This window comes from Neoarius graeffei, chromosome 5 (assembly GCF_027579695.1).
Source record: "Neoarius graeffei isolate fNeoGra1 chromosome 5, fNeoGra1.pri, whole genome shotgun sequence".
Classification (NCBI taxonomy): Eukaryota; Metazoa; Chordata; class Actinopteri; order Siluriformes; family Ariidae; genus Neoarius; species Neoarius graeffei.
The window spans coordinates 45,856,591-45,880,397 of record NC_083573.1 but is presented as its reverse complement, the minus strand read 5'-3'; the positions used below and the strand labels follow the sequence as shown (position 1 = coordinate 45,880,397).

Below are 23,807 nucleotides of genomic sequence, written 5' to 3'. Positions count from 1 at the left end.
ATTTTCACCTTTAAAGTGGTAGGCATGTTGTGTAAATCAAATGGTGCTAACCGCCCAAAATCCATTTTTATTCCAGCTTGTAATGCAACAAAACAGGACAAACACCAAGGGGGATGAATACTTTTGCAAGACACTGTATAATGACATCATGTGCCAGATCATGTGACACTTTGATTGCACAGAGGCGGACTTTAATCAACTAAATATGACTTCTGAAGTTAATTTGTTTGACCAGGCCTTGTTTAGGGGTTTCATAGCAAAGTAGGAATACATACACACTCAAGTTTTCAGTTTTTAATTTAAAAAAAAAAAATTCTACATCAGTGTTGACTATTTTGTTAGGTCCATTACATAAAATCCAAATAAAAATCCATTTTAATTCCTGGTAATGCAACAAAACAGGAAAACACAAAGGGGAATGAATACTTTCACAAGGCACTGTAAGCAGTACAACATGAACTTGTACATGCTGAGGCATTGAAGGGGGAAAAAACAACAACTTGTATACAAATTAGATCCATTCCGAAGTAACATGTTGAAAATGCAACAAAATGTAAACATACAGTACTGTTCAAAAGTCTCAGGCACACTATTTATTTCCATACAAACTTTATAGATTTCTATTTTATGACTTCTACATTGAGTCGGTACAAAAACATTAAGTCCAAACGTTCGTTTTCCAGCACAAAATTAAATGTCACATAAAAAAGTTTTTGTATCTGAGCAGCATATTACATAAGAGCGCACTTTTCAGATTAAAAAAGAAAACATAATGAAGGCTGCTGGGTTTTGCTGCAAAATGAAGAAGTGAGTGTGACAGTCAAAGTGTCCAGAAGAACTGTGGCTGGTTCTGTAAGATGCTCAGTAAAACCTACAGCTCATTTCCTTATCAAACTGCACTCATTGTACCTCTCATCTCATCATCTCTAGCCGCTTTATCCTGTTCTACAGGGTTGCAGGCAAGCTGGAGCCTATCCCAGCTGACTACGGGCGAAAGGCGGGGTACACCCTGGACAAGTCGCCAGGTCATCACAGGGCTGACACATAGACACAGACAACCATTCACACTCACACCTACGGTCAATTTAGTCACCAGTTAACCTAACCTGCATGTCTTTGGACTGTGGGGGAAACCGGAGCACCCGGAGGAAACCCACGCGGACACGGGGAGAACATGCAAACTCCGCACAGAAAGGGCCTCGCCGGCCACGGGGCTCGAACCCAGACCTTCTTGCTGTGAGGCGACAGCACTAACCACTACACTACCGTGACGCCCCTCATTGTACCCGAGACTATTTTTTTTTTTAAGCAAAGGATCGTCTCGCATGGTATCTGGTTACTTAACACAAAAGTCTTTTAGCAGGAGTTCTAAAGTCATTTAGCCTAACTCTGGATTATGGTCACAATAATCGAAAAAAATACTCATCTTGATACAAGAAAGGGTTTATTACGATTGCTTAGGGACTGGAAGTCGGAATTTCTGCTGCTGCCGCCGCTGTGCATGTTAAGGATCAGTTGTTGATCCCTGAAATGTGGACTGAAAATCCAATTCTTTGGATATTTGTAGTTAAGCCATAATTGCCTTGAAAGGCCTTGAATTGTGGGCATCTTCACAGATAACTTCAGTCACTTCTGATCATATCACAAATTCAACTGACTGTCAATAATTACGTTTGCCGAATTAATTAACCGGAGGGTTATGTCTCTTGCCCTACTTGACAACAGAAGTTGGCTATAGTGGTGTACTGTGTCAGGGTACCATTCATCCATCCATCATCCGTAACTGCTTATCCTGTGCAGGGTCACAGGCAAGCTGGAGCCTATCCCAGCTGACCATGGGCAAGAGGCAGGGTACACCCTGGGCAAGTCACCAGGTCATCGCAGGGCTGACACAGAGACAAACAACCATTCACACGATCAATTTAGAGCCAACAATTAACCTTAGATTAAATCCCATGCACACACAAAGGCCCTCGCCGGCCACTGGGCTCAAACCCAGAACCTTCTTGCTGTGAGGCAACAGTGCTAACCACTACACCACAGTGCCGCCTGTGTCAGGGTACATTCTGCGTTAAATAATTTGGAGGGGGGATTGGTGACTAACATATGGGCTACATCAAACATGGCGGTTTCAAGATGGCGGAGTAGGGAAATACAATCGCTCGTTTTCGATCGAAATCTCTGCAACTTTCATTTAAAAAAAAAAAATCCATCAAACATCTTTAAACATGATCAGTAAGTATTCATAATAAAGGTTAAGTGTTCTTGGATCTTGTGCTAAAGAACTAAGAGTTGTGTTAAAAGACTTATGCGAAATAATTGTAAACTGTCTCACCCCAAACATTGATTTTGTTTCATTTATGATGGCTTACTGCTGTTTATAGTATTTTTTGAATGTTGAAACATTCCATTTAATTATTTAAGCCATTTTTGGTTTACAGCATTTCTTTACACGTGCCTAAGACTTTTGCACACTACTGTATACTGAAAATATCCTATAAGTGAACCATATTATATCAGTTAACAGGCACTCAACACTCTCAGAAAATAAAGTACATTATTGTACCTTTAGGGGTACAATAGCTTGTCACTGGGGCAGTACCCTCTAAGGTATTTATTTGTACCCTTTATACACTGATTGGCAACACACTAAAAAGGTCTACATAGTCACCTTGAGGTCCAATAATGAGCCCTAGGGGGTACATTAGTGTAGACTGTACCTTGGAGGACAGAAATAGACTCCTACTGTACACCTATTTCTGACAGTAAAGATAAAAAAGGCTCACACTTTTCACAGCTCTTGTTGTGTACAAATGGTCATTGAAGAATTTGGCAAATGAGAGTGATCTTTTAAACACATCAAAAAGGGGCAAAGGGCAAGTTTGTGTCATTTTCAAGAATAGATTCACAGCAAGCATGAGCAAACGACTGCTCCCAGATCCTTGTTTACATAAACCGTAACAGCCGTCTTCATTTTCAGATACTGAAGTTTGTCATATATAAATCGAAAACCAATACGAACAGGCTGCATTCAACGTTTCCCTTTCACGTTGAACATTGCTAAGAGAGTAACTGGTTTCTATAATTCATCGTGTTGGTATGTGAATTCTCGTGCAGATATATAGCCGTCCTTGTCGTCATCCTCCTGCTTAAAGATGTCTTCCACCATGGCTTCATGATGAGTGTCATTGGGAGGGTATCCATGTCTCTCAAACTCTTTACGCAGATACTCTTTCACCTGAAACAGAATTACAAAAGCATGCATTAAGGTTAATAGCAGTCATTTTTAAAATCCATTTTCATAAAAAGTGTTCATTACTGATCAAGTTAAACTGACAAGTGATTTCTTTGGATAAATATGTGCTGTTTAACTTAAAGTTTAAAAAAATAAAAAGCACTTTATGGGACAAGCCTTCTTATTTGGCTAACAGACCTCAGATTTGGAGAGCTTCCAGTCATCATTAAGGTCCATCTCTTGGAAGGACTCATGCGACCTGGGGCCATTCCTGATCTCTATGAGCTCTATGTCAAAGATCAGGGTGCTCTCTGGTGGGATCTTTCCTAAAGCAGAGCAGGGGCATGAAAACAACCATGCATGTACATGGGCCTTGCCTTAAAGCCAATTTAAAGAATAAGCACAAGTCAGTAGTGAAAGCTCACCTTTGCCCTCCTTGCCGTATGCAAGAGATGGTGGGATGGTCAGCTTTCTTTTCTCGCCTGTGCACATGTTCTGAAGTCCCCTGTCCCATCCTTTGATCACCTCCCGGATCCCCAGGGTAAACCATACTGGGTGTTTATCACCCTCTTGATGGCTTTAAATGTAGAATATATATTAACACATTGCAGATTAGTGTGTAAGCTATGCCCATGTTTACATTAGACCGTATCAGCGGATCATCAGATTAACGTTTTAAAACGATTAGCGTGCACACAGCAACACCAATACACGATTTGCGTGCACACAGCAATACCAATACACGGATATGCTCGGCTCCGCAGGCATCTTGTGCTCCAAATCACTCCGCCCTGAACAGCGAGTGCCCTCTGGAGGGTGCGCACTCCGGCCTTGCGCAGCTCACAGAGCGCACGAGTGAAGCGCACAAGCAGTGATTCGGGACTGAGCCGCTGTGTGTGTGATCCCAGCGCATATCACTTACCACTTGCAAGTGGAAGGATGGCAAGCCTAAAGACAATCATAACTACACAATGGGCAGTATTTGCATCAGTATTTGCAGTATTTTCATACTTTTATACTCTTTAATGAAAGGTTATACAAGGTGGAAGTCCGCGCCGTTTTTCAGCAGTCGCGTCACATGACCAACGCCAGCGAATCAGGAAGGTGGATGTCACAGTGACGTTGTCCAATGAGACGCCAGCTAGAGCTCAGCACAGCGTATCCGCGTATTTTGAATGTTTACACAGCACCGGAGCTGACACGATCTGGATTGAATACGTGGACGCTGGCGGATTCCTGTTTCCCGGCGTTTCCAGGCGGTTTAATGTAAACGAACAGTGCATCCGCGAAGAAAACGAGACAGATACGGTCTAATGTAAACGTAGCCTATGACTGCCCAGCCCTGGACTGGTTACTTCCAGCCACAAACACTTCCCATCCAATACAGTTAATACAGATCTTCAGAAACCCCTAAACTTTGCAGATGGGAGGCACTTTTAAGGCCTTTTTGACCTAATAGCATTGGAGTTTTGATGAACAAAGTCTGAGACCACATTTTTTTTAAATTAGAGACAAACAGAAATAAGCATGTAAGCAATGTAAGGTCAGATTTTCCTCATGCCTAATCGCTTCTATTGAAGCATGTGTTCAGATGAAACTCCAGTTTGATCTAAAACGTGGATCATAATGTTTTGCACAAACTTGTGAAGTCCATGCCACCTTGAGTGCACGCCGTCATTAAAGGAAAAAAAGAGGACAAACCAAATACTAAGAAACTCTGAAATTCATGGAAATATTTCAATGTCCCTACTTTTTACTCAGGCTGTTGATAATAATATAATTTGTTGTATTAAATGAGAAAAGAATACAAAATAGAAGCATTTTCACAAGTGCTCTCAGACTTTGTTGGACCCCACTGTGTGCGCACCTGGAACATGTTTTTAATGAACAAAGTTTTTGAAAAGTGAGGACACATTGGTTGGTCCTTACGTCTTCAAAGGGCTGTTTGAAGATTAAGATGTTTTAGGGTTCAGGTTAAGCATTTAAATTATGATGGTTAAGCTCATGGTAAGGGACTAGAGGATTTTTTTTTGTTTAAGGGAAAGGGGCCAGCACAGTGGTGTAGTGGTTAGCACTGCCGCCTCATAGCAAGAAGGTTCTGGGTTCGAGCCCAGTGGTCGACGGGGGCCTTTCTGTGTGGGTTTCCTACTGGTGCTCCAGTTTCCTCCACAGTCCAAAGACATGCAGATAGGCTAAATGGCTACTCTAAATTGCCCATAGGTGTGAATGTGTTTGTGTGAGTGGTTGTTTCCCCAAGCCCAAAAATGGGAGGGTTGCGGAAGGAAGGGCATCCGACGTAAAACTATGCGCCAATTAATATGATATGTGGATCAGTAGGGTCCACATGGACCCCGACCTAGCAATAGTGCTGGACAAGGAGGGAAAAAAAAAAAGGGGAATGAGGCCCTGTGAGGTATTTGGCCTCACTACATTGAAAACGTATGGGATTTATCACCAGCATGTCAGACACTGGCTCCTCAGGAATCTGTAACAATCAGAAAGTATGATAACTGTCCCAGTAAATCTATCCATCCATTATCTGTAGCCACTTATTCTGTTCGCAGGCAAGCTGGAGGGTACACCCTGGACAAGTCGCCAGGTCATCGCAGGGCTGGCACAGAGAAACAACCATTCAGACCTACGGTCAATTTAGAGCCACCAATTAGCCTAGCCTGCATGTCTTTGGACTGTGGGGGAAACCAGAGCACCCGGAGGAAACCCACGCAGACATGGGGAGAACATGCAAACTCCACACAGAAAGGCTCTCGCCGGCCACTCAGGACCTTCTTGCTGTGAGGCAACAGTGCTAACCACTACACCACTGTGCCACCCTGCATGCTCACCTTGTTTATTAAAGTTCAGTAAGACTTCAGTCTCATAACACTGAGTAAACAACTCTAAGGTCTTTTGGAGTGCAAGGGGCACTCCTGAAGACCTTTTTTGACGCTGTGGTGGTGTCAGCCATCTTTCATGGCATGGTTTGCTGGGAGAGCATCATCTCCACAGCTGACAGGAAGAGACTGGACAAACTGATCAGGAGGGCCAGCTCTGTGCTGGGATGCCTCCTGGAGCCAGTGGAGGTAGTGGGTGGGAGGAGGATGAGGCTAAGCTGTCATCTACGTGGGAGAACGACTCCCACCCCCTACAGGACTTACTCACTGGACTGCAGAGCTCCTTCAGCGGGAGGTTGCTCCACCCTAAGTGTGTGAAGGAGTGTTACTGCGGATCATTCCTTCCTGCAGCTGTTAGACTGTACAACCAGCACTGCTCACAGTAGACTCACATCTGTATGTCTGTCAACAGTTGTTGCATTGTTTTCTCTTTTATCTTTTACAGTTATGACCACCTGATATGTGAAATAAGTGTGTTTCATCTTCATAATTCCTCTAATTTAGTGCTGAGCGTAAATGAGTGCACCCCCTTTGAAAAGTAACATTTTAAACAATATCTCAATGAACACAAACAATTTCCAAAATGTTGACAAGACAAAGTTTAATATAACATCTGTTTAACTTATAACGTGAAAGTAAGGTTAATAATATAAACTTGGATTACACATTTTTCAGTTTTACTCAAATTAGGGTGGTGCAAAAATGAGTACACCCCACCGAAAGTCTCTGGAGCAAAGCTAAATTGTAGACTACAAATGTCTAATTTAACAAGGATACAATCACAGGTGAGTCTAATTAGTCATTACACAGGTGTCCAGCAGACAGTTGACTATTAAAGGGTGTTACTTAAAGAAAAACCCTCCCCATTTCATGCTGTCAGTAATGGCACCACATGGAAGAGAAATGACACGACCTGAGAAAGAAAATTTCTTTACACCACAAAGGTGAAGGCTACAAGATGATCAGCAAAGCTTTACTTATCAGTCAGAATACTGTAGCAAAAGTGGTACAAAAATTTAAGAAAAACGGAACTGCAATCATCTCACAGAGACGTCCAGGTCGTCCACGGAAGTTAACACCTCGACAGGAGCGTCTTCTGATGAGAAGGGTTGAAGAAAATCGGCATGCAAGTTCACTGCAGTTATTTAAAGAAGGAGAAAGCCAAACTGGAGTGACTATTTCCCGTGACACAATGCGGCGTACACTGCAGAGGAATGGCATGCATGGATGCCGTCCATGAAAGAAGCCTCTCCTAAAGCCCAGGCACAAAAAAGCCCGCCTAGAGTTTGCCAGGACCCATGCTGACAAAGATGAAGGCTACTGGGACTCTATACTCTGGAGTGATGAGACCAAGATAAATGTTTTTGGAACTGATGGCTTCAAAACTGTATGGCGTCGCAAAGGTGAGGAATACAAAGAAAAATGCATGGTGCCTACAGTGAAACATGGTGGTGGCAGTGTCCTTATGTGGGGCTGCATGAGTGCTGCTGGTGTCGGGGAGCTGCATTTCATTGATGGCATCATGAATTCACAGATGTATTGCTCTATACTGAAAGAGAAGATGCTACCATCACTCCGTGCCCTTGGTCGTCGTGCATTTTCCAACATGACAGTGATCTTAAACACACATCTAAGGCCATTGTTGGATTTCTGAAGAACAGGGTGAAAGTGATCCAGTGGCCAACTTCCGTATGTCTCCTGATCTGAACCCAATCGAACACCTATGGGGAATTCTGAAGAGACAAGTTGAGCATCACTCTCCATCCAGCATCCAGTCACTAAAAGAGGTCATTGTTGAAGAATGGAAAAAGATTGATGTTGCAAAATGTCGCCAACTTGTTCATTCCATGCCTAGAAGACTTGGTGCTGTCATTAAAAATCATGGAGGCCAGACAAAAAGTACTAGATGTAGTAGTTTTTGTTGTGGGGTGTACTCATTTTTGCACCACCCTAATTTGAGTAAAACTGAAAAAACGTGTAATCCAAGTTTATATTATTAACCTGACTTTCACGTTATAAGTTAAACAGATGTTATATTAAACTTTGTCTTGTCAACATTTTGGAAATTGTGTTCATTGAGATATTGTTTAAAATGTTACTTTTCAAAGGGGGTGCACTCATTTACGCACAGCACTGTAGATTATACACTACCGTTCAAAAGTTTGGGGTCACTTTTGAAATGTCCTTATTTTTGAAAGAAAAGCACTGTTCTTTTCAATGAAGATCACTTTAAACTAATCAGAAATCCACTCTATACATTGCTAATGTGGTAAATGACTATTCTAGCTGCAAATGTCTGGTTTTTGGTGCAATATCTCCATAGGTGTATAGAGGCCCATTTCCAGCAACTCTCACTCCAGTGTTCTAATGGTACAATGTGTTTGCTCATTGCCTCAGAAGGCTAATGGAGGATTAGAAAACCCTTGTACAATCATGTTAGCACAGCTGAAAACAGTTGAGCTCTTTAGAGAAGCTATAAAACTGACCTTCCTTTGAGCAGATTGAGTTTCTGGAGCATCACATTTGTGGGGTCGAAAATGGCCAGAGAAATGTCTTGACTATATTTTCTATTCATTTTACAACTTATGGTGGGAAATAAAAGTGTGACTTTTCATGGAAAATACAAAATTGTCTGGGTGACCTTTATCATTGGATTGGATGCCAGTTAATTTGTAATTGTTTGTTCTATTACACTTAAAAAAAGTATAAAGAATGCAAATTTATTAAGTGTGGGGCCTAACACACACACACACACAGAGAGTACATGATCATCCTATTGTTCAAGTCAGTGTGTGTGTGTGTGTGTTCCAATTCATGCATCATGTTACCTGGAATGAAACATTGTGCCATTACTCTCCAGAAAGCCATCGTAATGCACCAGAAGCATGTCCCCATACTTGGTTTTTCGATGACACAGAAAAGGTTTGTACAAGACTTCAATTTTCACCTCCGGCTCAGGAAGTTTTGCACCATGAACACAAAAGAGCAGAGCTGAGAGCAAGCACAGCCAAAATCCCAGCATCATTTCAAAATACCTCACAACACCCTGACCGAGGTGTTGATCTGCTTTACTCTTCCAGGAAGTATCTGAATCCCAGCACCAATCACCTTGACGACGTGGCATCCAGCCTCTCAATCCCACACATGATCCCTAAGCGAAAAAACCCCAAACAGCTAATCGCTTTGTTTTACTGCTATTGGTGGAACTGGTTGAAAAACCCGCCTTAGAAAAGAATACATTCCGTTCATTGGATGTCAGCTCTGGAAAGGACCCGCCCCATAAACGCACCCTTACCAATCAGGAAGGGATTCGAAGAAAAATTCCTCTATGATGTCACGCAAACAGGTTCAACCGTGTCTGGTCACGTGGTTCGGTATTCACGAACCATTTTGCGCTTGTTGTGCTTGTAATGTTCAGTGAAGCACGCGCTCCGGAGGTTGTCAAGTTACAGAATTTCGTAGCGATGAGTTCTCAGGATGTTGAAGTGAGCAAGTAATGAATTGTGAATAAAGAAAGGAGGCACCATGGAAGGGGTTCTTTATAAATGGACCAATTATATAAGTGGTACGTAGTAAAGTTTGAACTAATGTCAGAATGTACGCGTAGTTTTATTGTGCTAGCTCAGCTCAGGTCAGGACAGTCAGAGAGAGAGAGAGAGAGAGCCCCTGAGAAACTGAGGTGGACTGGAGGCTTGGCCGGGCCAACAGCACCTCTGTGGCACCTCTTTATTTCAGGTTTTTGTGTGTTTTTTTAACGCTTATTTTTCTCTCTTTCCTGTTGTTCGTTCACATGTGTAATTTGTCTGTACAGGGTGACGTTACATTCTGTTCTCTGAATCGGTGTGTTTTGTTTTGACTGTTGTTAGCTAGTCTAGCTTCAGCTGGCTAACTAGCTAGCCAGCAAACTTTGGAATAGTGTTACTGTATTGATCAGGCAGCTAATTCCGTCAGATCAAGGTCAAGTGGATGTGAACTGTCAGGTCTGATTCACTTTCCATCACAGTAATCACAGTTCAGAAGCTGAGGAATACAATGATGAAATATCTTCAAAGTTGATGTGTTGGAAGCTGGAAAAAATGGGCAAGCGTGAGGATCTGAGTGACTTCGACAAGGTCATGGCTAGACGACTGGGTCTGACTGGCAGCCTGAGTACTTCATCTCATCTCATCTCATTATCTGTAGCCGCTTTATCCTGTTCTACAGGGTCGCAGGCAAGCTGGAGCCTATCCCAGCTGACTACGGGCGAAAGGCGGGGTACACCCTGGACAAGTCACCAGGTCATCACAGGGCTGACACATAGACACAGACAACCATTTACACTCACATTCACACCTACGGTCAATTTAGAGTCACCAGTTAACCTAACCTGCATGTCTTTGGACTGTGGGGGAAACCGGAGCACCCGGAGGAAACCCACGCGGACACGGGGAGAACATGCGAACTCCGCACAGAAAGGCCCTCGCCGGCCACGGGGCTCGAACCCGGACCTTCTTGCTGTGAGGCGACAGCGCTAACCACTACATCACCGTGCCGCCCACCCACAGGTTTGTAAATGAAAAAATACATTTGAGAAAATAACGCGGCCTTTGCATCATTCTTTCATCTCATGTTGTAAGCTGTCGGACAATGATTAGAAGAAGAAGAAACCTTTGTTTGTCACATACACACTTCAAGCACAGTGAAATTCATCCTCTGCATTTAACCCATCTGAAGCACACACCCAGAGCAGTGGGCAGCCACACTACAGCGCCCAGGGAGCACATCTTTGGATTGTGAGGGGAAACTGGAGCACCCGGAGGAAACCCACGCAGACAACATGCAAACTCCATACAGAAAGGCCCTCGCTGGCTGCTGGGTTCGAACCCGGAACCTTCTTGCTGTGAGGCGACCATGCTAACCACTACACCACCGTGCCGCCCAAATCTCATCTCATGTCTAGCCGCTTTATCCTGTTCTGCAGGATCGCAGGCAAGCTGGAGCCTATCCCAGCTGACTACGGGCGAAAGGCGGGGTACACCCTGGACAAGTTGCCAGGTCATCACAGGGCTGACACATAGACACAGACAACCATTCACACTCACATTCACACCTACGGTCAATTTAGAGTCACCAGTTAACCTAACCTGCATGTCTTTGGACTGTGGGGGAAACCGGAGCACCCGGAGGAAACCCACACGGACACGGGGAGAACATACGAACTCCGCACAGAAAGGCCCTCGCCGGCCACGGGGCTCGAACCCGGACCTTCTTGCTGTGAGGCGACAGCGCTAACCACTACACCACCATGCCGCCCGCCGCCCAAATCATTAGGCCAAATCAGCTTTATCTGGTAGTGTATGGATGGCATGGAAGACACTATGTTTGCATCATTCTTTCATCTAAACAGTTATAAACTAGTTATAAAGTAGTGCAATTTTAAATCTTACCCTAATCAACCGATGCAGAACTCTTTTTATTCTTACTGCTCATCGGCCAAAATGTTTCTAAGTAAAAGGCGTCGTGGATGACGAATGGCAAAGATGTCAACAATCTTGTCAATGTCGATCGGTCTGCCATAGTGTATTCTTCCACGTTTTCTTGATGTTGTGTTCTAGAAACGGCACACTCAAACTTAGCTTCGAAGCCACAAAATGCAACTTTGATGGAAAAAAATGTAATTAATTGCTTACCTCTCTTCACGTCGAAAGAAGGAGGAAAGTTTTGCTTGTTTTGACATGGCAAATTATTAACACAAGAGGAAATACTCGTAATTCACAAATAAAAAGACTGCAGCTACACTGGCAGCTTGACCATGCTTTCTAGTGCGATCGTGTTGCGCTTGCGCAGAACTGGGTTTTCGCTCCCAAACCAGAGGAAGTCCATACAAGGTTATAGAAACCCTAATGAGGCTGAGGTGACAATCTAGTTTTTAAAAAAATGTTAGAAAAATTACAGTGGGCGCTTTTCTAATATTCTTATGCAGCTATTGAAAAAATGTATGGTCTGACAAAGGGAGGGACACGGGCACCCCAGGACCCCCCTCTAGCTACGCCCCTGGAGCTACTGTAACGTATTGTTAATCCTGGCTATGATCGAAAGGTGTCAGGACACAATTCTTCATGTGCAACCACATGACAAAATAGTGTGACGTATGCATCCGCCACAATGCCATCTCGTCTGCGAACAATAACTGTGATGTATCTCTGACTTTCTAGAAATATTATGATTCTCTGGAATCCTCTGGGCACGGTGGTGTAGTGGTTAGCACTGTCGCCTCACAGCAAGAAGGTCCTGGGTTCAAAGCCAGCAAGGGCCTTTCTGTGTGGAGTTTGCATGTTCTCCCCGTGTCCGCGTGGGTTTCCTCCGGGTGCTCCATTTTCCCCCACAGTCCAAAGACATGCAGGTTAGGTTAACTGGTGACTCTAAATTGACTGTAGGTGTGAATGTGAACAGTTGTCTGTGTCTATGTGTCAGCCCTGTGATGACCTGGCGACTTGTCCAGGGTGTACCCCGCCTTTCGCCCGTAGTCAGCTGGGATAGGCTCCAGCTTGCCTGCGACCCTGTAGAAGGATAAAGCGGCTAGAGATAATGAGATGAGATGAGTCCAAAGACATGCAGGTTAGGTTAACTGGTGACTCTAAATTGACTGTAGGTGTGAATGTGAACAGTTGTCTGTGTCTATGTGTCAGCCCTGTGATGACCTGGCGACTTGTCCAGGGTGTACCCCGCCTTTCGCCCGTAGTCAGCTGGGATAGGCTCCAGCTTGCCTGCGACCCTGTAGAACAGGATAAAGCGGCTAGAGATGATGGATGGATGGATGTAGTCCTCTGCCAAGTCAAGATTCAGAGAAAAAGTTAATTTGTGGCTTTGACCTGTATAGATTAGATTAGATAAAACTTTATTGATCCCTTTGGGCGGGTTCCCTCAGGGAAATTAAGATTCCAGCAGCATCATTACAGATAAACAGAGAAAATAAATAGAGAAAACTTCTAGATAAATTAAACTAAATTATTTACATATACAAATATAAAAAGAATAAGATATGGGGAAGGGGGGAGGGGAAAAAAAGGAGAAAAAGGGGGGGTGGCAGGAGAGATATTGCACTTTATATTGCACATTATATTGCACATTGTCCGGTATTGCTTATTGTTAGGCTAGGCTACTGCTCCTTCCCATCCTCTGTCCTCCTGTTACCCCTCCTCCCCCCCAGAGAGGAGTTGTACAGTCTGATGGCGTGAGGGACAAAGGAGTTTTTAAGTCTGTTAGTCCTGCACTTGGGAAGGAGCATTCTGTCATTGAACAGGCTCCTCTGGTTGCTGATGACGGTGTGCAGAGGGTGACTGGCATCGTCCATGATGTTCAATAGTTTGTCCATAGACCTCTTCTCTGCCACCATCACCAGAGAGTCCAGCTTCATGCCGACCACAGAGCCGGCCTGTCTGATCAGTTTGTCCAGCCTGGATGTGTCCTCCTTGGATGTGCTGCCCCCCCAGCACACCATGGTGTAAAACAGGACACTGACGACCACAGACTGATAGAACATCCACAGGAGTTTCCTGCAGATGTTAAAGGACCGCAGCCTCCTAAGGAAGTATAGCCTGCTCTGTCCCTTCCTGTATAAGTTATTGGTGTTGCAAGTCCAGTCCAGTTTGCTGTCCAGCCACAGCCCGAGGTACCTGTAGGAATCCACAGCCTCCACCTCGACTCCCTCGATCAGAACTGGTCATGACCTTGGTCCGGAACTCCCAAAGTCAATGACCAGCTCCTTGGTCTTTGAGGTGTTGAGCTGCAGATGGTTCCTGTTGCACCACACAGCAAAGTCTCTCACCAGGCTCCTATAATCCTCCTCTCTGTTGTCACTGATACACCCAACGAAGGCTGTGTCATCGGCAAACTTCTGAATGTGGCACAGCTCCGAGTTGTAGCAGAAGTCCATGGTGTACAGGGTGAAGAGAAGAGGGGTCAGCACCGTGCCCTGGGGTGCTCCAGTGCTGCTAATCACAGTGTCAGACGTGATGTCCTTCAGCCTGACGTACTGCGGCTATATTTTAAAGCCATCCGATTATACAGAGGCTTTAGCCTCATTACCAGCAATTGAATCCCTTGATATTGTGAATCGTCTCGTTCTACAAACCTCATGGACAACCAATGCACAAATGAAGGCTTATTAGAGCCTAGATGCCTATAATTATTTTTTTTTATACTCCTGCTCCGAAGGACACCCTTTTTCTTAGCAACTACAAATCACAGCTGCTTGATATTTGGTATCGAGCTTCAGCTTGGAGTTCTATACCTTGTATACCGTTTTCAGGTCTGTCGTACATCGACTTCCTGTTTACTGACTGAATATATTTACGAAACTTATAGCGTGGCTTTACAAAATTTTCGTAACGCTTTTCTCAGCAACTACAAATCACAACTGCTTGATGTTTGGTACCGAGTTTCAGCTTGGGGTTCTATACCATGTATACCATTTTCAGGTCTGTCGCACATCGACTTCCTGTTTACCGACTAAGTGTGTTTGGGTGGATTTTGACACTATTTCAAGAAGCAAAATGCTATTTCAAAATGACAGTTTACGAGGATGCTATTTGAAATTCCTGGGGAGAGACACTGCTCTTTACTTACTTGTTTCAGGGTTAATTATTTGTTGAAGTCAACATTCATAATAAGTATCCTATTCCTTCGATTGCAAGATCAACTGTGAGCTACTGCTCACAGTTGATCTTGTTTGTTTGTGTCTGGCTAGGTTGGTAGTCTTCTCGCCAAACAGTTAAAAGATGACGGGGTGCTGGGTGCTTGTTCATGCTCGTATAAACCATTCTGAATGATCTCGTGAAACACCACTCAAGAGTTCTACTATTTAATCAGCAGAAATCAAAATCCTTCCCACGCCATGTGGCGGCACCGATCTCCATTTCCGTGGCCCTCAGCCTCTCACCTATTACATGGCTAGGGTTACAGTGGGGGGCTAGTCCTCTGGTAACCGCGAGAGTTTGACTCCCTGCTCGCATCTGTATTGCAGCGTGCCTTGCCAGATGGTAGTAGGTACCATTTTTATGATGGTCTTTGGTATGACCCAACTGTGAGTAGAACTCGCGATCTCCCGATCGAGAGGCGGACACGTTAACCACTAGGCCAACTCGTGGTCATAATCAGCAGAAAACATAGCTTTAATTAGCAATGAACTCTTACCAGATATAAAGTGGTCACCACACACACGGGTGTAATTAGGTTTTTCCTCAGTTAAGTCCTTAAGATGTATGTTTTTGAACCACAGCATACGCACGGCGTTCTCTGGACAGTTCATCTGTTTTGTCGCACTTTTTAATTATTTTGGGAATTCCAAAGAACAGTTTCTCTTTGTCATGAGTAGCATTATTGCTGCAGTCGTATCCTGCACACAAATGCCGCTTTTCCACTACCAACGCGGCTGAGTTGGGCTGAGCCGTGTGGTGCTGAGTTGGGCTGAGTCGAGCTGAGTGGGGCTGTTGGAGTTGCATTTCGACTACAACCGCGCTGAACCGTGCTGGCTGGAAGTGGGTGGAGTTAGCGAAAGTGGGTGGACGTCACGTGACATCAGTGACCTTTAAAGCGGTAGTCTCACAACCCGGATAGTAAACAATAAACATGGAGGACATGGTTAGTGTTGCTGGTCTTAGGGCTGTGCCGATAGACGATGCCATCGTCCATCGACGATGGTGGTCATCCATCACGATGGAGAGCCACCATCGTGATACCACGCCCCCTCCTGTCATAAACATGCATATATACGGTATCATCTGGGCCTATTTAACCTAAAAAGTTAGTTTTTTGTTAGTTTAGTTAGTTAGTTTTGTTTAATATATAAATATATAACATTTAATTATATATAAATACATAATTATATAAATCATTATAAAGTAATATCCTATTACCGCTTGTTCACGTAGGCTATGGTGCAGGGACATGCTAGTGAACATAACATGTGGTTACACAAATACAGTATGCTACTAATAATACATTTTGACTTCATTTTTTAGCCTACACTATACTTTTAATGTAAAATTTATCATGTTGTTCAAACAAATAGCCACTATTAACGACTTCAGTCGGGAAATATTGCACCTTATCAAACGGCAGTGAAGCGCAGACTTCGGCAGAAGTCAAATAACTTTAATCTGGTAAATAGGCCTACTTTCAGACTCAAAATGGTCCACTCTAAGCCATAATGTCAAACCCAATGGAAGAATGAAGGTGATTCTGATAAATGTAAAGACAGTAAAAACAAAACAAAACAATATTAAATCATGATTTTAAAAGCTGGTGCAATAATTCAAAGACTAATAAATTGGAAAAATTAGCGCGTTCAAGTGCGCACTAAAGGCCGAAACGCATCTTCAATTGATATGGTGTAAATAAACAATGAGTAATAGCTTAAGTGTAGTTTCTTCTCATAGTTTGAATACTAGTCTTTCATTGTTAGAGCAGATTAATATCTTGCCGTGATCAGTGAGTGCTCGGGGAGGTTCGTTTCCACCTGCGCTTTGCGCAGCTCATTTCTCCGAAGCCAGCTGTGCGCAAACGCAGTGTTGACTGCTCGGCAAACTCCAAACACTCGGTCTGTACTGGCCCTCTGTTGCGCAAGCGAGTTGGTTATGGCCAGGTTCAAATTGTGCCCAAAACAACTTAACCACGGCCATTTCAATTGCCTGAACGCTGTGACAATATTCGCCCCGTTGTTATACAGGCGATCTTTTTCTCCTCTATTTTCCATTCGGCAAGTGTCTCGCGCAATGCGTCTTCTAAATTGTCCGCTGAATGTGTCTCTGGCATGAAACTCGTCTGCAGGCATTTGGACTGCATTGCCCACTCTCGGTCCACATAATGTACGGTAGCTGACATATAGGGCATCATGTTGCAGCTGGACCACATATCCGTTATCAAGGCCAAATATTCCACATCACCGAGCGCTTTTTTTTCTTTACGTGCCAAAGCCTCGGATGAGTATATATAATACTTTTAATAATAATAATAATAATTATAATAATAATAACGTGGTATTAAAATCCGCCCGCCCGCCCACCCACGATATGATCGTCCATCACGATGTTTGCACTGTAAACATCGTCGATGCCAATTAAGGGGACATCGCACAGCCCTAGCTGGTCTTGGTGCTGTGGCTTGTTGTCACCGACAACGCCAACAGATACTGGCAAGAGCGTATAGATGAGGCAAGGTGCATAAGGCTTCAGAAATTTTCGTAATTCTTCTTCTTCCAGGTTTACGGTGTTTACAGATCCCAGCGTGCTCGCGGGGCGTGTGTGGGCGTGTGAGGACACTCCTCCTCACCAATCAGTGCACAGGGGAGTGTCTGCTCACGCCCCTAGCCCCACTCGGCTCGGTTTGGCTCGCTTCAGCCCCACTCCAAAACCGTGCGAGTTTTGGGTGCTGAGTAGGGCTGAAGTGAGCTGAGTCGTGCTGCTCTGAGGTAGTCGAAACGCGAGCCGTGTCGGGCTGAAGCGAGCTGAAAAAGGGTAGTGGAAAAGGGCCAAAAGTAGGCATTGTCTTTCTTCACAGGCAATGAAATCAAAAGAAAATCATGAAGCGTTGCAGCAGCTCACACGTGAAGTGACACGATCTTGATTGTTGTTATCATCCAACTTGGCAGACTTCCAGTTTGGAAAATAAGCGTGACGTCACGTGCACACGAAGAACACATTGCAGCTTGCTGTGTATGGGGCTGCGTCGCTGCAGACCAGTCATGCTGACCCCGATCTGCTGCTGAGAGTGCCAACAGTGGGCACGTGAGCATCAGAATTGGACCATGGAGCAATGGAACAAGGATCTGCTGCTAATGTCTTGGTGCCAGATACCACAGCACATTTTCAGAGGTCTTGTGAAGTCCATGCCTCGACGTGTCTGAGCTGTTTTGGCAGCACAAGGGGGACCTACAAAATATTCGGCAGGTGGTTTTAATGATGCTGCTGATCGGTTTATAGTTATATAGAGATTTGAGTGGCTGCTATCAGTGAGGATATCCTTATCAGCTACGCTGTCAGGAAACTGTGGTGATCTCAAATCAGTGAAATCAGCATGAAGCCTCAGTAAACATTTTATTCTGGTGAAACCTTGGCCAATACAACACACACATTCACATGCTCATTCACACCTAGGGTGATTTAGTTTAGCCAGTCCACCTACTGGCATGTGTTTGAGAGGTGGATGAAAATTAGAGAACCTGGAATAAACTCTCATGAATATCAGTACTTTATACAGACAGTAATCTGAGATCAGGATCAAACCAAGGACCCTGGAGCTGTAAAGTCGTGACGCTACCTTCTGTGCTGCAGTTCCTTCCTGTAATTGCTATGTATGACAAATTGAGTTATTTGCCCTCTCTAGGTTGGCAGCCACGCTGGTTTGTATTAGCTGGAGGTACTCTTTCATATTATGATTCGCAAGAAGATACCTGGAAAGGATGCAAGGGCAGCATGAAGATTTCCGTATGTGAGATACAAGGTACGATGAAAAGGTCAATCAGCTTTTTTATGAGGTGGTGTTTCATGGTTAGTTGTGTGTCATCACGTGTTCTTCTTGGTCCAATGTCAATGGTGTGATTTTTGTAACAACTGCTTGTGGGGTTTTTCTGTTTTTTTTTTTTGTTTGTTTGTTTGTTTTTGCACATGCACTCTACAGTACACCCATCAGATTTCACAAGAGTTGATCTGACCATACCAGGAGAACAATACTTCTACCTCAGGACCATCAATGCAGCAGAGAGACAGAAATGGCTGGTAGCTTTAGGATCAGCCAAAGCCTGTCTGACAGACAACCGGGCCAAGAAAGAGAAGGGTAAGAAATAATGCTCTCAGAATATCTTAAACCTTACCTGGTTTACTTTTTAAAATTGAACTTTATTGAGAATTTTTAAAACTTTGTAGAATTTGTCAACAATGCATCCTGTTACACTGTAATACGTTCACCAGGAACACAGTCTATATATGGGATTAAACAATTTAAAATTTTTTAAAAAGGATTTACAGTATTTAATAGTGCTGTCAAAAATGTCGCGTTATTAACGCGTTAACTTGACTCAATTTTAACGGCGATAATTTTTTTATCGCGAGATTAACGCTCTGTGACATGATGTAGGTTTTTCATAAGCTTTTGAAACTGCCAGGAACTTGGAACAGAGACTTTGCTTAGAAAAACGATAGCAGCTAGACTGTAATGCCACGCCCCACACAGCCAGAGTCCTCTGCCCTCCCCCGAAGAGCCACGGTGCTCGGCTTAGGTTTCGTTTTCCCATCTGCGGCTCCAGCCCCACTTTGCAGTGGCTGTGACAAGACGTGTTATGCTCTGCAATAAAAAAAAAAAAAACATTGGTACAACCAGTGTTCGAACTATGCCGATATTTTCGGGGGGTCCGAGTTATATACACTCACCGGCCATTTTAATCGGAACACGTGTATGTGCAGTGCGCGATCGTTACACTTACATTCTTACAGCATGACAACGTAGTGGCTCGCGCCTGTATATGAAGCAGTAGACACAACAAAAATTATTTTGACCTTTTTGGTGACCTTGACTGGATGACCCTCAAAATGTTGGAGGTTCTATTTGAGACCAATGCCCATCTATCCTGAAAGTTTCATAAAGATTGATCCAGCCGTTTTCCCGTAATATTGTTAACAAAGAAACCTGACTGAAAACAAAACCTCGCCCCGCTTACTCCGTAGCAGGCGAGGTAATAATCCTGGCTGGCTTTGAGTGGTCTATCAGATATATTCCATTCAGCTAGCATGATATTAAACGAGCCGAAGACGAGTTCAATATCATGCTAGCTGAATGGAATACATCTGATAGACCATGAAAAAAGGCCAGCCAATATTATTATTATTATACATACACACTCCTCATATCAGCATTCTCGAAGGTCAACACTAGCTTACCCACGATGTGGTGCTGTTAGCGTGGCAGTGCAGTTAGCTTCCAGCCGGTGTAGCGTTTGCGAAGGCTGATACTAGCTTACCTGCGACTCGGTGCTGTTAGCTTCCAGACGGTATAGCAGTAGCTTTAGCAAAGGTCAATGCTAGCTTACCCGCGACTCGGTGCTGTTAGCGTGGCAGTCCAGTTAGCTTCGAGTCGGCGTAGCATTAGCGAAGGCCGACGCGAACTTACCCGTGACTTGGTGCTGTTAGTGCGACAGTTCAGTTAGCTTCCAGCTGGCGTAGCAGTAGCGTTAGTGAAGGCCACCGCGAGCTTACCTGCAGCTCTGTGCTGTTAGTGCGGCAGTCCAGTTACCTTCTAGCTAGTGTAGTGCTAGTGCAGGCCAATGCTAGCACAGTCAAGCCTATTATTATTTATTATTATTATTATTTTCCCTGTAGAACAGGATAAAGCAGCTAGAGATGATGAGATGAGATTTTACCTGTGTAATTTACTTACTTTTAAAATCAACATCGACAACTACACACAACGGAGTGACCTGGCAGCCAAAATTCTCTCAAAATCTTCCACTTTTAATGAAGCAAACCTCACAGCCACGTTTGTTTACAGACTGTCACAGTCACTCGTTAGCGCGGAAGTTTTACATCTCCGACATGTCTCTTTTCCAGTTTTTCGATGTGCGTTGGTATGTTTTTCTCTTGTAAATATGCATGTAGAATATATAATGGTTGCCTTTCGGGCGTTCAGTGCATCTTTAGTTTCAGTTTATTTTATTTAGTGCTTAAACTGAGCACCGGATTAGCCTCGTCTTCTCTGTCTCCCGGCTGACAAAGAAATGACTGTGCGCATGCGCAACAGAAAAGTTTTGTCATTGGATCTTCACATGAGCTCCCATGTGTGACATCGTGTTGTCTTGACAACATGCAATATTCTAACAATATTGCATGCTCATTCTCCATTGGGAAGAGCGGTGTAATACATGGAGGATAAGTGATATGATAACAATATTGCATGCCATCAATAAACCCGCCAGAAGGGAATACAATACATGTTTCTATTCCATGGAAAAAGTGGCCCGTATGTATAATAATTACAGATATTTTCAGAGAAAAGGCACAAGGAAAAATTTGAGTTCGTATTTTAAGACATGTCCATGGAAGATGTTCCCTTTTCTTCTCGTCTTCTCTTTTTAGTCTTCTCAGTTGAGTTACAGTTTGTGTGAATACACTGTCAGCTGATATGTTGCATTGATTTTTATTACCATTTCTGCTCTGGTTTTCTAGGTTTTGCTGTTGACTGTACAAACAACTAACCAGTAAAGTTCATACAAATGTTGTGGTACACTGTCGAATATCCCATACATAACTGTCCTCACTCTGATGTCTATGTTTAATCCTATTGATTGTACTTTTGTCCATATTTCAGCAGATCTTTGGCATTGCATTAGCAGGTGTTCAGTTGTTTTATCTTGATGACAGTTATGCACAGGACATTCTTTAGTGGTCACATAGCGGCTCCATTTGACGATACAGCTCACAGGAAGTCTCCCTACCGATATCAGCCAAACCATATCTCAAATGTTTGCTGACGAGTTTTTCAAGAATACGTTTTTAACACATTTTCTTCTTTCTTCACTGGTTAGTTGTTTGTACAGTGGAGTTCTGCCATAACGATGGCTAATTATTGCGTTGTATATGTCTTTGTTAGATGTGTTGACCCAGTCTTACTTGCTTTACCTCTTCCTTCCATACAGTTTCCTCTTTTACCTTTGACTTAGGTTGCTTATCTTCAGCAAATGAAAATAGTAAAATTGTGGTTCTTCTTGATAGACCATCTCCGTTTGATGACCGTACAGAGAATGTTTTGGCTTAACATATTTCCCTCTCTGATTAGAGCTCCAGGAAAACACGGAGGCACTGAAAACCAAGATGTCTGAATTGAGGCTATACTGTGACCTTCTCCTTGAACAGGTGAACAGACTCAAGGAGAATCCTTTGGGTGAGGGGTCAGCTGGTTCTGGAGAGGTGAGTCAGTATTTGTCATGGGTTGATTAAACTCTCATGGTACCTACAAATATAAGTAAAACATATTGTGTAGTTCTTCGGTAACGGGATTACATTCACAGCAAAATGCGGTAACTTTTTTTTAGTTGCCATGCTCAAGATAATAGTATTAAATAAAAATTTCACACTGTATGGGGCATCATTTGGCCATAAGTATAGGAAAATTGGCTATGTTTAACTCTGACCTCAAAATCTTTTATGAGGGAAGAAAAGTCAGTCATGGAATTGCGTCAGAAAAAAATGAACTTTCATTTCTTAAAATTCAAACCAAGATTTCTCTGAAGTGACATTGCTATAATTGTTGTGATGATTTTTAAATATGGTTTTCAATACATTTTGCCTTGGATTCTATACTTTAGCAATAACACTGAGCTGACAAGTTAAGGCAATCTTAACCCTCTGGAGTCTGAGGGTATTTTCTGGCACTAATGATTTTGGCATGCTCTGATTTTGTCAATTTCAACAAATCTAAGCAGTATTTTCAAAGTCATATGACTTTTTTTTTTGTATTCACCACAAGTTCAGCTACAATGATATCTATGTACAGTGGTGCTTGAAAGTTTGTGAACCCTTTAGAATTTTCTATATATCTGAATAAATATGACCTAAAACATCATCAGATTTTCACACAAGTCCTAAAAGTAGATAAAGAGAACCCAGTTAAACAAATGAGACAAAAATATTATACTTGGTCATTTATTTATTGAATGAAAATGATCCAAAATTACATATCTGTGAGTGGCAAAAGTATGTGAACCTTTGCTTTCAGTATCTGGTGTGACCCCCTTGTGCAGCAATAACTGCAACTGAACGTTTGTGGTAACTGTTGATCAGTCCTGCACACTGTCTTGGAGGAATTTTAGCCCATTCCTCCGTACAGAACAGCTTCAACTCTTGGATGTTGCCGGGTTTCCTCACATGAACTGCTCGCTTCAGGTCCTTCCACAACATTTCGATTGGATTAAGGTCAGGACTTTGACTTGGCCATTCCAAAACATTAACTTTATTCTTCTTTAACCATTCTTTGGTAGAACGACTTGTGTGCTTAGGGTCATTGTCTTGCTGTATGACCCACCTTCTCTTGAGATTCAGTTCCTGGACAGATGCCCTGACATTTTCCTTGAGAATTCACTGGTATAATTCAGAATTCATTGTTCCATCAATGATGGCAAGCCGTCCTGGCCCAAATGCAGCAAAACAGGCCCAAACCGTGATACTACCACCACCATGTTTCACAGATGGGATAAGGTTCTTATTCTGGAATGCAGTGTTTTCCTTTCTCCAAACATAACGCTTCTCATTTAAACCAAAAAGTTCTACTTTGGTTTCATCCGTCCACAAAACATTTTTCCAATAGCCTTCTGGCTTGTCCACATGATCTTTAGCAAACTGCAGATGAGCAGCAATGTTCTTTTTGGAGAGCAGTGGCTTTCTCCTTGCAACCCTGCCATGCACACCATTGTTGTTCAGTGTTCTCCTGATGGTGGACTCATGAACATTAACATTAGCCAATGTGCGAGAAGCCTTCAGTTGCTTAGAAGTAACCCTGGGGTCCTTTGTGACCTCGCCGACTATTACACGCCTTGCTCTTGGAGTGATCTTTGTTGGTCGACCACTCCTGGGGAGGGTAATAATGGTCTTGAATTTCCTCCATTTGTACACAATCTGTCTGACTGTGGATTGGTGGAGTCCAAACTCTTTAGAGAT

General features: G+C 43.3%; 2 protein-coding genes across 3 annotated transcripts in view; one reads left to right on the top strand and one right to left on the bottom strand.

Annotated features, from left to right (window-relative positions):
• Positions 1 to 323: 323 nt before the first annotated feature.
• fkbp14 (FKBP prolyl isomerase 14) lies at positions 324 to 9,286 on the bottom strand. The gene is made up of 4 exons (XM_060920547.1): positions 8,955 to 9,286; positions 3,661 to 3,812; positions 3,434 to 3,561; positions 324 to 3,238 (listed from the first exon to the last, which is right to left on the bottom strand). Exons 1-4 carry the CDS (start codon positions 9,248 to 9,250, stop codon positions 3,080 to 3,082), a joined length of 735 nt encoding a protein of 244 aa, XP_060776530.1. The 5' UTR covers positions 9,251 to 9,286; the 3' UTR covers positions 324 to 3,079.
• A 257-nt stretch (positions 9,287 to 9,543) lies between these two features.
• plekha8 (pleckstrin homology domain containing, family A (phosphoinositide binding specific) member 8) overlaps positions 9,544 to 23,807 on the top strand; it is a 31,452-nt gene continuing 17,188 nt past the window's right edge. Inside the window, exons 1-4 of one of the 2 annotated variants that reach the window (XM_060921795.1) lie at positions 9,544 to 9,691; positions 18,490 to 18,606; positions 18,784 to 18,939; positions 21,931 to 22,061. In XM_060921795.1, coding sequence (XP_060777778.1) covers positions 9,652 to 9,691; positions 18,490 to 18,606; positions 18,784 to 18,939; positions 21,931 to 22,061 — 444 coding nt within the window. In that variant the 5' untranslated portion in view covers positions 9,544 to 9,651. Of the gene's footprint in view, positions 9,692 to 10,470; positions 10,671 to 18,489; positions 18,607 to 18,783; positions 18,940 to 21,930; positions 22,062 to 23,807 lie in introns of those variants that run through there. The other variant, XM_060921796.1, reaches the window with a different exon arrangement.

Bases quoted from the DNA above. Each gene is read 5' to 3' on its own strand.
- fkbp14 (XM_060920547.1), bottom strand. From the start codon at position 9,250: ATGCCACGTCGTCAAGGTGATTGGTGCTGGGATTCAGATACTTCCTGG. The intron at 3,562-3,660 runs GTGAGCTTTCAC...GCTCTGCTTTAG, and splicing joins ATACGGCAAGGAGGGCAAAG to GAAAGATCCCACCAGAGAGC. The intron at 3,239-3,433 runs GTCTGTTAGCCA...ATTCTGTTTCAG, and splicing joins GGAAGCTCTCCAAATCTGAG to GTGAAAGAGTATCTGCGTAA.